Consider the following 13,690-nt stretch of genomic DNA (forward strand, 5'->3'; position numbering starts at 1 on the left):
GTCTCCATTTATGCCCAAACTGGCAAGCCAAGGTTACTCAGAGTGGAACGAGCCAGGATCTTAAACAAACCATGGTTTAAATTAGGTTTAAGATCCTGGCTTGCTCCAACTCTAGAAACCACAGTTTCCCAGTCTGAATGTAACAGGAAACTATGGCTAATTAGCCCAGAAAGTGCTGAATTGTGGCTGATAAGCAAAGATAAGCAAAGAGGGATGAGGCAGTGCAAGGATGGAGACATGGGCACCAAGGCTCATATATCTCTACTTAATTGAGATACGTACATTCAAACCAGGCCACTCACTCAGCCTATCCTATCTCAGAGGTTGTTCCAAAAGATAAAAAGAAACAAACCGATGTCCTTAGAGGAAGGACAAGATACCCATGTGATAAACAATAATGCAGCCAAGATGCTTCAAATCTTCATATGTTACTATAAACCAATATGTGGCACATGGGGCAACATTTCGCATCCCAAGAAGATCTTGCTTTAAGAGAAGTTTTTTTTTTTAAATCCAAGCTGGAGCCAGGGAATCAGAAAGTGGGATTTCAGTGCCTTGCACAATTCCTTTCCCTCACCCCCAAGTGCCAAAAAATGCCAAGCTTCATGAAAACCTGAAAGCAGTGGTATTCAAAACAACCACTATATATAAAATGGGCTGACTTTCCAACATTCAATATGACTGAAGAATGTGCGTTTCCTTAGTCCACACTTTGTCCATTTGGGGATGCACGCAGCCCTGCTAATCAATCATGAGAGGCTTGGTTTCCAGTAAGGAAGGTCTGCATGAAGGGCGCTTAATTCAGACCTCTCCTCCCAGCACCAATGTGCATTTAGCCAGCTGCTTCACCATTCTATCCGATCCTCCCCCTCCTGTGCTACCTTCGTGCATTCCCCCTTCAATATCAAAAAGCTGTTTATTTTAAAGCTGTCTTTCCAAGTGAGGCAGGTGTGTAAACAGTTGAGTGTGGCGGGTAAGGACATTTCACACATTCCATGTAGACAGGTGTTTAAATTACAGCAGAATTAAATACAGGCCATGGATTCAAAGGAGAGCACACACACCACAGCACACAAGGCTTATTTGAACCAGCCCACCAGCTTCGTTCATTTTGATATAGTTACTCCTCTGGGCATTGATTTGTTTCAGCTGCTATAATTAGCCTGCCAGTTTGGTGGATTCCTTGGGTAACCCATAATACATTATGCATCTGTACAGCAGAGCTCTGCTTTGAATTACCTGATATTGACAGTCCTTCTCAGTCGGTTGATGAACTTCAGACTATCATGGCTATATGATGTTACACATACTCTTAGTTTACAATGTGTCTGTTTGCATGTAACGGCAGCAAATCATGGGTTAATTAACTCACAATTTGCTGCAGCATGTGCATTCCGCATCCTTTTTGAATATTTAATTGGGCTGATTGGTTGCTACGTGACATCTGAACCCAGTCACTATGGGATAATTGTGGGCTAAGCAACCCACAGTAAACCTAACTACTGTGGGTTGTTTAACCCATGCTTAACCTGTACCATCTGGGTTTGGACGCCACATAGCAACCTCAAATCGGCCCGATCTCAGGATGAATATTCAAAATGGTCACAGAATGTGCCCAGTATGTGCTATGTCAAACTGTGAGTTAATTAACCCATGATTTTCCACCGTTACATGCAATCTGGGTCTTTAAGTGCAAGCAAGACACAGAACGATGTTTTGCAGAGGGAAAATAGATTTTATTGGCCCAGGAGCAATTCTTCATACTGTGCCAAACACGTATTTAAGATGAAGACTTATTTGCGGAAGGAGGTCAACCTGGCTTTGCCCACCTTCCAGAAGCTTCAACTACCATAAATCTACCCCAGCCCAGCAAAACACTGTCTTCACCACCAGATCCTACTTGCAAGAGGCTTCAATAACAGTCCTGGTTCTAAGCAACCTCCCAACCAACTACTAGAATTCCATCTTGGAAAGATGGACTGGGAGTCGGGAGATCTGGGTTCTAGTCCTCACTCGGCCATGGAAGCTCACTGGGTGACTTTGGGCCAGTCACAGACTCTCAGCCCAACCTACCTCACAGGGTTGTTGTTGTGAGGATAAAATGGAGAGGAGGAGGATTATGTATACCGCCTTGGGTTCCTTAAGGAGGAAAAAAGGTGGGATATATATGTAATCAATCAATCAATCTTAGGAGAATGATGGTCTGATTCCACTGCTGTCTCTAGGCACTGGTCATTCAGGGAGCATTTGGGATAAAATGTATTTCATCCATCTGCTGCAATTATCCAGGAGCAATTAATAACAGCAATGAAGATTCTCATGGCCTTTGTGCTTCTTGATACACCATGAGACACCTGGATGGATTTCACAAGACTAAATCTGGATTTCTGGAGGCACTCAAAACCAAAGCTGGCAGCAGAGTCATGGGAAGAAAAGAACACAAGGAACACCAGCAAAAGAGTATGAAGAATTTCACAGTATCAATTTACGTAAGAAATGCCTTATTTGCGTTATATATTATAAGCCACTGAGTCTCTTACTGAATAGCAGAGTAAGTCTTCTAGATATGATAAAACAGAGCCCAGTACCATATTAAACAGTTTTCCAAGCCAGCTTTTACACATTAAGAGGCCGACAGGAAGCTCTGGCGTGGGCTGGTCCATGAATTCATGAAGAGTCGGAAGTGACTGAATGAATAAACAACAACCTTCAACCTATCAACTAAAAATATGTCCAGAGATAAAATGCCAATCCAGTCCAGCTGACAGGTGCATTAAGAAGTACTTTACTGTTACATTGTGCATTCATTTTAAATCTTCATGATACCAAAGGAACTTCCAAACTTTCTTCATTAAGTGCTCCCATCATGAGAGGCCCAGAACAGAAAGTTATCTAATCTTACTACTTTTTGTTCTGCCTTTCAGCACATTATACCTACTACACACATTATGCCCCATCATTCCCCCCACAGACCAATTTTATTTACTTATATAACACTGAAATGTTGCACTAAGTGATATATAATATCCCCTTTCAGTAACCAACCACATGTGATCCCTCACCTACAAAGCTGTTGCCTAACAGTAGCTAGACTGCTGTTTTATACCCTTAGTTAGTTCTGGTAGAACCAATCATTATAGTATTCTCAGCAGTAACTACTCCTATGGGAGGCATTATTTGTTGTTGTTCAGTCGTTCAGTCGTGTCCGACTCTTCGTGACCCCATGGACCATAGCACGCCAGGCCTTCCTGTCCTGCGCTCTCTCCCGGAGTGTGCTCAAGTTCATATTCATTGCATCCGTGATGCTATCTAGCCATCTCATCCTCTGCCGTCCCCTTCTCCTTTTGCCTTCAGTCTTTCCCAGCATCAGGGTCTTTTCCAGGGAGTTTTCTCTTCGCATTAGGTGGCCAAAATATTGGAGCTTCAGCTTCATTATCTGTCCTTCCAATGAGCAGTCAGGGTTGATTTCCTTTAGGATGGACGGGAGGCATTATACCACCAATTTAAAACAAAACACAGCACCCGACTGTCAGCTATCACTTTCTTTACCCCACCTCTGCTAAAGAAGGACGTCCACAATCAGTACTTCTCATCTCCCATCCCCACCTTCCTGTTGCAAAAGTCAGACAACTGAACATAACCCATTTCTGCTCCTTTGGAACTGTGCATATCACCAGTGATTGGGGTGTGTGGGGAGAAGGATATAACCAGACTGCTGCTTTTCCCTCGCCTTACCACTTGCAGAATCTAGCTGTGCTAGAGAGATGTTCCAAGGCCAGTCTGCTCTTGACTGAGGCCCATTTTCAGCCACACCCATACAGTACAAATCTACCCTCAGGGAAGTTCATTTCATGTATACATTTGCATTTATAACTATGCACTAGAAGAAAATGAGAGCAAAGACTAAAGGGCTCGAGAGGTGTGAAATCTGTGTGTGTACCAAAGCTGATCTGGCTAAAGGCCCATGACATTCCTTCCCTACTTGCTGAGCTTACCAGCCTACAGGATATGCACATGCATAAAAAGCATAAGTGTTCTAGTCTCCAGAAAATGTTCCAGACAAAGACCTGCCAGAGACATTCCTGGGAAACCTGACAAACTTGCAGATTCGTTTGTAGTGTCTCCAGCGTATGCATCCATTTAACAATAAAAAAGTAGTTTGTGCTGAAGTGGATGGTTACTTGCCTCTTGCCACTACTGAAAGAATCAGGCTCTGAATTAAGTACCCTTAGCTTCAAACCTTCTCAGTGGGAGTTTTTTCAATAGGGCATGGGCATGCCAAATGTTTGATGAGGGAATAATCCTTCCCACAACAGAAGTTCCTTGAAGCTCAGCTTGGTTCAACTAGTGCCCTCCTTCAAATCACAAGGTCTATTCCAACTGCACAAAAGCCTCTTCAGCCAGAGAGCAGCAGGAATGGGACTGTTCTAGAGACACCCTTTTTCTTCTAAAATCTCTTCCAATGGTGGGTCATGACCTACAAATAGGTCATACCCGCACTTAAGCTAGGCTGTACCCACTAAAGGAAAAACACTCATTAATTAGAAGGAGAATGCTGAGGAAGAAACAGGCTGAGAAAAGGAGGAAGACAGGGATACATGGTTAAAACAAATTAAACACACACCTCATGTTGCAGGCTGCAGTTAAAGGTGGGACACAGGTCTAAAAAGGCTGAAAAAAAATCCTAAGGTCACACATCTTATTGAAGACGCTACGAGTCAGTATTACTTGAAGCACACTAATCAGTATATTCTGTGAGGAATTTCCCATGAAAGGAGAGGGAAAAAAGCAGAAGCTACTCATACCCTTGACACCGTCTGGTAATCTACTCCACATTATGTTTTAATGCCACATTGGAAAGGAAAGTGACAAAACTGTAGAGTGAAAAGAATGTAGGAAGAAAGACAGGAATCTGGGATGCCCTTAAAATGACTTGTCACATCAAGGAAATTAAGTCCTTTTAGTGTAAATAATGGTATTCACCTACCTCCTTCATTTTACTGACATTGGTCTAGTTCACTGCAGCACATGCAGGTCAGATAAAAATTACATGTTAACATAAGAACAACCATGCTGGATCAGACCAAAAGCTTATCTAATCCAGTATTCTGTTCCAACAGTGGCCAACCAGATGACCATGTGAAATCCACAAGCAGGACATGAATGCAATATCACCCTCCTGTTCATGTTCCCCAGCAACTGGTATACAGAAGCAAACTGCCTCCAACACTGTAGATAGTTTACACCTATCATGAGCCAATGATAGCCTCCATTTGAAGCAGCTACAGGCCAGATTTTGTGATGAGTGGTGCCTAGCAGAAAGACACTACTATGAAAGTCCTGCAGAGGATATATGCACTCCATATTCTCCATAGAATTCTATCAGGTTTGCCCAGGTTCTGCTAATGACCACCTCCCTACCCAGATGAAAACATGAAAAGAATATGTCCCCCCCTCCCCCGCAATCCAGATAGGGATATATCAGCACATTTGTAGGAAACCTGGCTGCAAGATTTGAGCGCTGCCTGGCTCAACAAAGAAGACAGATACATCTCATTCCAGCTCTTGCCTGGGTGGTCTGATATTATCCCTGTGATCAGACTCCTTGGATGGAAGAGCTGGAGCTGTTTCTAGTGATAGCCAGCCCTTGAATTCACGGAGAAGGGAAGAGCTCCTACTAGATGTCTCCTCCTCTTTATCAAGCTGGGCCAATGCAACACATTCTTCTATTTACCACCAATAACTACAAAGTGCTGCAACCCAGGAGATGATAACAATAAACTACTGCTTCCTGCCCCGACCACATACACAGAGCAAGCACTGATAAAGACCTCACACAGAACCAATACCACCTCACAGCCTACCGCTCAGAAAGTACAGGCAATTTTTTGAAGTAAAGAAAGCACATCTCCATGTGCATATCACCTATACATCCATATATGTCACATTCACATGTTCAATCCAAAAGGCCTCGCTAAGCAAACTGGCAGCTATTTTATTCTGTGGTTGTATAAATTGGAACTTTCTGAGCACTTTCAGAATACGTCCACAACTCAAGAGTTCCTAAAAACTTGCGCTTGCCCAGTGAGACTTTTGATCTTTTTCTTTGAACCACCCCATTTGCAAGAATAAACTGCTTAGGAAACTCCACTGGGGAGAAGAGGGGACTGTTGTTCAGGAAACACAAACCCAAAGGATCACTTGGTTTGTGGATCAAGATGTCTGATCATATCAAGTGATTCATATCAAGTCAGATCAGTGGTACATCTAGCCAAATACTCTCAATTCTGATCTGAACTTCCAGGATTTGGGGCAAAGGTTTTCTCAGGTCTGGGATGCTTCAACTGGAGATGACAGGAAATTAACGTTGGACCACAATACAAGCTAATCTATACTGCCTTAAAGTATGCTATATTAATAACATATCTGTTCAGTGCATTATAACTCCATAGCAATGGTCTTTTGGCTTCTTCTTCTAATACGTTCCATGGAAATAAAACTATCTGCAATGTTTCGTCAACTGCCAAAAAGCTAGGAAAACGTATAGCTGGAGGAGGATATCTATCATCATATTTTCCTTAAACTGAATGCCAAAGTTATTACCTGCGTTTTAACCAGAGCAAGGTTCAAACAGTTCTTCATCGAAATGCCAACAACTCTTAACATCAGGGTACAGAAAATAAAGATGTAGAGATGAACAATTCTATATGTGGCTGCAGACTGTACTCCCATATTCACCATTCTCAGCTAAACTTGAACAATTTGGATACATTAGAAACTAAGACTGCCATAATTTCAATGTCAGGACTAAGCCTGAAACTGAAAATGATGAAACATCACTTCTCAAATGGCATAACTACTCAGTCACAACTGTTCAATAGTCCTTTACACACAAACCCCTATCTTGCTTAAAACCAAGAAAGACAGGAAGGAGAAGGAATGAAAGGCAGGAGGAGGAGCAGACTTGTAAGCATAGAAAAATAGGATCAAGAGCACTTTCACAGATACACCACCAATTCCAAGCAAATTAGGAAGGAAATACAAGGCCTCTCCTCTGATATTTATTTTTCTTAGTAGCTTTCAGGAATAGTACCTCATTTCCATATACAGCTGCACATTTTTGTGGGCACCTCATCCTCCAAAACCAATTACCAGTGCTAAGGGAATCACATTGGTGGCATTTATTCCCATTTGTAATGTAAATGCCTGTACTATAGTTAATTTCTACCTCTACAAGCATCATGTACTTGACAGTTACAGGGATTTTAACAGGGATATAACGAAGATATAATAACAGTGGTAGCAATGCTGTGTTTGCTGTCTTACCACTTGTGTTAAGATCTTAGTAATGGAAACAGTTTAACCACATACAACTGTAGTTATAACTACCATGCTGCTTGATCAGGCACCCAAATGGAGAGGGGCACCCTTCCACCAGGGAGTTCGCATGAATTTAATGAGACAGTTTACTGCTTCTCCTCTGACAGAATTGTGAAAGGAGCAGCAGGAGATACCACCACTGCTGCTGACCGTGACCATCCCTTCCTCTTTAGCAGCTGCATTTATCCTCTTAAAACAGTAGGAACAGTAAAAAGAGCAAATGACCTGCTTTTTAAAAACCTAATTGAACCTGCAGATTGGTTCAAGGTAGCTCTGCTGCCCTTTCTTTCTTTCCCTTTTAGTCCAAGAATGTGGGGTGAGGGAAGATTAAACCAGCTCTCTGAAGCCTCTTTTTCCCCGACTAACTGTCCTAAACCATGAACCCCTGGCCCATCCTCAAAATTTCAGACAGATACAGGACTCTTCACCCCTTGCCCCTCCACAAGTCCCATCCATGCAAACCAAGCCTCAGTAATGTTATTACTTGCTTTCACGATCTCAGGATTCAGGATCATACATCTGGGTATTCCATGACAGTTTGCTCTCTTATTTTTGCTTTTGAGCTTTGTCTCTGGCAGTATCTGCATCTCATTATATGGGAAAAGTAGGTTTTAAGTAACTAGTCTTTCAATATCCTCTGGTGTATGTCTAATTCAAAGGGAAATTTTCCTGCAACATTTTATCCCCAGAACCCAACACCCCTCAGTGGGCCAAAATAACACATAATGAGCATTTTGAAGTGACTCATGTGATCAAGCACTGCCGAAGAGCCATTAAAATGAATTAACCCTAGCTGAAACATCCTGTTCAGTCTGGCCTTCAGTTATTCACAGGCTTCATTCCTTCTTTTTGTTCTCTTGTGCAGTTCTCCTACTACCAAATAATCCTAATTCTGTTCCAAGTGGAGAATGCTTCTGATTATGTACCTGCTGTGTAAGGAGACTGATGTGACTGGGTGGAGAATACTGCCTGGCTGCCTGCTTCTCTGCCAGTCTCTGCAGTTCTGCTGCAACGATACCATGATTGTGATGCTTGCCATCTTCCCCTTCCTTGTTCACTTTGGCAGATGCACCACGCTGTCTGCTTGGGCTGTGACTCCTTGAACCTGCTAAAGGTGGTGAAAGAGATGACTGCAATAATTAGTTCCACCCTATACAGAATGTGCCTTCTGCACCTGACACTGGCAAGAGGCACACATTTGCATGACAAAATTAAGTCAAAGTGCTTTCTACAGAATTTATTCAAACATTCTCCTTCTTATGGTCATGTTCCAATTTATATTTTTAAGTTTGCCAGTTCTGATTCCAACTTTGCACTCCCTACATTGTGCACAAAATATAACATATGCTGTAGCTTTTGCTTTCTATCCAAAGCAAGTTTCATATAAAACCCTACTTATCAAGGACAAGATACAGAAATATACTATGGAAAAAGTAATCTTATTGACAAGTGGTGATTCAGAAAGTCATAAAGAGAGATAAGCAAAATAATGAAAGGGATTTTTTTTTTTAAGAAGCCATGGTTAAATATTTGTTTTTATTCACTTGTTCGCTTGTTAAATTTTACTCTACCTTCACTCCAAGTGGTACTCAAGGTGACTAACAGCAATGAAATACAAAGTAAAACACAAAATAACATTCATAACTTTGAAATTAAATGGCATCTGAAATTTGCAGATAAATTCAAGATAAAAGAGAACCAAAGAAGAATTTAACAGAGTTGGATTTGGAAGACACAGCCAAACCATTTGAGAAAAATAATCCAAAAGCTGATATTGAGCATCAGAAAGAAAATTACAAAGAAATAAAATCTTCTGTGAAAGATTTTGAAGAAGTGAAAGATAGGGTTTTGATCTACTACGGAGCCAAGCATTCCCCCAGATTGGTGCTATGGGTCAGCAGTGCTACTTTCTATGAAATAAATCACTGACATCTGAGCAGACTATATTGGTATTGCTCAAATTGGGCACCTACCTCATATGGCAAGCCTGCTAGAGCTTAATCTTATTTACACAAGGCTGAAGTCTTCAATATTTGAAAAGTCACTAAGCTATTCTATTGTTATCTCATCTTTTGTCCAATAGAGGAAAGAGCTAAGTCAGGAGTGGGGAAACTGGCACTCCAGATTTGGGACTCCAATGCCCATCAGCCCCACTGGTCAATAGTCAGGGATGATGGGAGTTGTCCAACAACTTCTGGAGGGCCACCACCCTGGGCTAAGTTAATGTTTCTTGAAGAGGGAGACAATACAGAGTTCAACACATAAAAATATTGTATTGTATGCTCCAATATTATTTCAAGTGAGAAAGTTGCAAACTGAAAGGAAAAAGAAGCAGTGCACTAGAGAAGGGGAAGGATCATAGCTCAGTGATAGAGCAATTGTAAAAGGTACCAGGTTCAATCCCTGGCATCTCAGGACTAGGCAAGACCCCTTCCAGAAACCCCAAGCAGCTGCAAGACAGGACCCTAGACAATACTGTGCTAGATGGACAATGGCCTGACTCAATGGCTGGGTTCACACAACACGACAACCCACACTAAAGGCAGAGTATGGATCAAGTGTGGGTTGTTGATGAAACGTGGGTTGTTTTGTTGTATGAACCCAACCATGCTAACAAACCATGGTTTGTTAACCATGTACAACCCACAAAGAGAACCCATGATTTGTTGCTGGGTTGTGAACTGTGTGGGTTACTTGTGGTTAACAAACCATGGTTTGTTAGCGCAGCTGGGTTCACACAACACAACAACCCATGTTTCAACAACAACAACAACCCATAATCACCCCTGAGTGTGGGTTGTTATGTTCTGTGAACCAAGTCAGTATAAGGAATCTTCCTATGTTCTATGAAGCTCCTTAGGTGCTAGAGGCCTGACTGACAGGTAAAAGGCATTGTAAATGTGAGAATAAGCCCTGCCTCAGAAGACAATACTCCTCAGGTGTAGATGTTCTGACTCCCCTATCATGTGTATTGCTAGCAAAGAAGGTTCTAGGCCTGCTGAGAGCTGTATGCACTTTGCCTGATAGTTTTAACAAAATGGCTACACGCAGGACAAATAATTAGTCCAAGAAAAAGGCTATTAATCTGAGTCATCTGTTCATACTTCAATGCTGGCTACTTTCTGTGGCTGCCCTATACTTTACCCTAAGCAGTTTCACATGGGTAAACTTTAATCATCATTTCCTGAAATATTGGGGACCAATACCAAGCTGTGTCATGTGCCAACAGCAGCTAGGTTGGGGAGGCAAAATGATCCTACTTTATAGTTTTGGAAATTGCCTGATCAGCAGCAGCAGCATCTCACACATATATTGTTAATCTAGGACTCAATTAGAGGCCAGTTTCTGAATCTAATTTGCTGTTATTTATTTTTGAAACCAGCCTCACATAGAAAAATAAAGAAGTATTCCCCCAACTAGATGCTTGCATAGTGCAAAGGGTCACAGTGTGACTAATTCAACTAGTCTGAATATTACTAGACGGTAAAAGTATTACAATACTGTTAAGCAGTTAAGCAGCCTGGTATGCTACTGGCTTACCTGCTTTTGCTGAGGATGGTCGGGTCATTCTCTGGCTGTAGATCTGCATAGCACTCTGAAAGGAAGAGAAGGGGCTGACAGTGTAACTGCCAGACTGACAACGGTGTAAGCCTGCGCTGTTTGAGGACAGGCGGGGTGTATTTTTTGTTGTGTTAGACCAGGTGTCAGGTGCTGTGCTTTGGAAAGAAGGGGAAGGAGTCAGTCTAGAACCAGAAGAAAGAGAAAGGACTGAGCGATGCTCAGGCACCTGTGCATTATCAGAGGCAGTGGTATGAGAGGACAACTGGGAACGGATGCTTTGTGGGAAGATGGCACTAGGAACAGAGGAAGGAGCACTATGGAGGCTGAGTTGTGGTGTATTCTCTTCATCTTCAGTTGAAGAAGGAACTCCTATTAAAAAAAGAAGATATACCCAAGCTCATCAGGACATTTCATAATTTAATGTGAACACAAGCATAGCATTCACAACAGTATTGGAACAGCTTCTTATGACCTTGTTTAGAAAAACGAACAATGTGAACAAACGGTGTAAGAGATTATGCAGGACACGTTGCATAACACAGTCATTTTCTACAACAGATACATTTTTCACAACATCAGAATTTCCTTACTGAGTATTTTATAAAAGAACCCAATTTCCATTTTAAAATGTTTTCCCAATGGATTCTATTTAATTTGTACATATACTATTAATTTCTAATTTCATTGTACCCAACTTCTTATTATACTATTCTATTATTACAGGGATATTCTTAGATTTCTATTCAAGTAAGATAGTTGCTATTAAAACATATTCCCAATTGTTGCTGATTTGACTTACACATAATACTTAATTTTTCAACCAATATTACATCAGATTTTAGATTTTATATATATCCAGCTATATATTTAATTTGTTTAGTTATCTCTCTCCAGGGCACTTTAATTTAGGGAGTATTCATGAAACCAAGATCATACATAAACCAGACTCTAGTAATAACTTATAAATTCTAGATAAACTCTTAAAATTGTAACCATTGTACAAAGTGTCTGTTTCTATGTATCATCAGTTTAGTATATTGATTAGAATACCGGGAGCTCTACCCAAGACAGATAATTTATTCCTTTCAGTGTTCATGAAAATGTTTAGCCTAGAATTATTATTATTGGAAGGGATGGAACTAGAATATCTTTCATTTGACTGATCTATGCATTTGTTATACCGCTCAAACATAGCATAATGGAAATGCAACAAAGAATTGTAACTACGATTAACTCTTAATCCAGAGTTTAGAGTTTGGAAAAATGTCAATTTTTGGTACGTTAACTCACTGATTTTTCTGCTATAAGTATTATTTTAATGTCAGTGGAAGGTTTGCTAAGAAATGTCATTTATTGCTATGGCCACTGATTCTAATTATACCTGAATGACTAACAGAAGCACTAAAATTCTGTCAGACTCTTAACATTCAGCACCTTTTCCCAATGTTATACACCGCAAGTTTAGTCCTCTAAATTTAGCCCAATTTTATTACTCACTGGATAGTCTGGTTCTTTTGGGTTGGTCACCTCCAAGCAATTCTGCCACATTTTCCTTATCCATTGGAATTTGGGGATTCTGTTTTTCAGTTCCTTTCATCATTTCTGGGTGATCTGAAATTAAATTTGGAATTGGGGGGGAGGGCAGGGAGAAAGAGAGGAAAGTCCGAAGTGTTACAGTGCTGGGAAATAGCATGCAGTATCGCTTTCCAATGTTTATTGTGTTACCTATTACTGCTTTCTAATATGGCAGCCTTCACCAACCTGGTGTCCTCTAGATATTTTGGACTACCATTCCCATAATCCCTGACAATTGACCATGGTGGCTAGGGCTGATGGGAGTTGTAGTCCAAAAGATGTGGAGGACGCTAGGTTGGGGAAGGCTATAATATGGAAAATAGTTGTTGGCAGTATCTACAAATACATTCATTGACAGCACGATAAACAAACATAATATGTTGACAGTATCTACAAAACCCAACCCAGCCCTGAAAATTCTTATCAATTCAAACCATTTCAGTAGTTCCACATATCTGCTAGGGAGACCTAGTGAATTACTGCACCTTGGCTTCCCCACAACTCTGTGGGAAGCTTTCAGAGACACTGGGCCACAGGAAAAGGCATACCCACCTTCTTTGGCCCTGCTTTCCAACTGGCTATTATGGTGCTTTGTAGCTCCACAGCTTGTTCCCAGGAAGACACTTGCTGATTTATTCTTGTGTGTGTAAAAGGTCAACACCTCCTCCAGATCACTTTCACTATTATGACAAGGGAATTAAAAAAGGAGCAAATGGCAAGTGTTTCTGATGCGGTGACAGAACTACAACAGATACAAAGACATGCTTGAAGGGAAACATCAGGTGAAAGAGAAAGACACATAGGGGGAAACTAGGAGGTCATTGACACTGAACTGATTTTTTTTGTTAGTAAACTGCTCAGTGAAATTCCACACTGCATTTAAGGAAAGTACTTAAAAACAAAAACAAAACAACCAACCAAATGAAAGAGCAATTTAGCTCTTCTGTACCTTCACATAGCTTCCTAACCAATGATAAGGGCTTAGCTAATTGATAACTGAAAGCTTTACAGAAGGATTTGTTCAATATCCTCTTCAAGTGACTGCTCAGATTGTAGCAAGTTTCAGTTTGATCTTTTGTCATCAAAGGCTTTAGGCCAAAGAGAGTGATGAGCGTAGTAATAACCCCTACTCCCAAAAGAAGGGACTAGACTAGTAATCAAAAAAATGTTGACT

The 13,690-nt window shown here is 41.0% G+C and overlaps 1 protein-coding gene across 11 annotated transcripts in view; it reads right to left on the reverse strand.

Annotated features, from left to right (window-relative positions):
• The window catches only part of TTLL5 (tubulin tyrosine ligase like 5), a 165,335-nt gene that overhangs the window by 70,873 nt on the left and 80,772 nt on the right, over positions 1–13,690 (reverse strand). For 8 of the 11 annotated variants that reach the window (XR_014788883.1, XM_084841917.1, XM_084841908.1 and 5 more), the window contains 4 exons: positions 13,069–13,196; positions 12,439–12,552; positions 10,921–11,310; positions 8,307–8,488 (listed from right to left, as the gene is read on the reverse strand). Coding sequence is in view for 10 of the 11 variants with exons in the window: in XM_084841917.1 (XP_084698043.1) it covers positions 8,307–8,488; positions 10,921–11,310; positions 12,439–12,552; positions 13,069–13,196 (814 nt within the window). In the remaining variant the exon portion in view is untranslated. The remainder of the gene's footprint in view (positions 1–8,306; positions 8,489–10,920; positions 11,311–12,438; positions 12,553–13,068; positions 13,197–13,690) is intronic. The other 3 variants (XM_084841938.1, XM_084841956.1, XM_084841951.1) reach the window with 1 other exon arrangement.

The sequence above is a fragment of the Heloderma suspectum genome, chromosome 1, assembly GCF_057233095.1.
Source record: "Heloderma suspectum isolate Gila_16-S chromosome 1, 16-S_ref, whole genome shotgun sequence".
NCBI lineage: Eukaryota > Metazoa > Chordata > Lepidosauria > Squamata > Helodermatidae > Heloderma > Heloderma suspectum.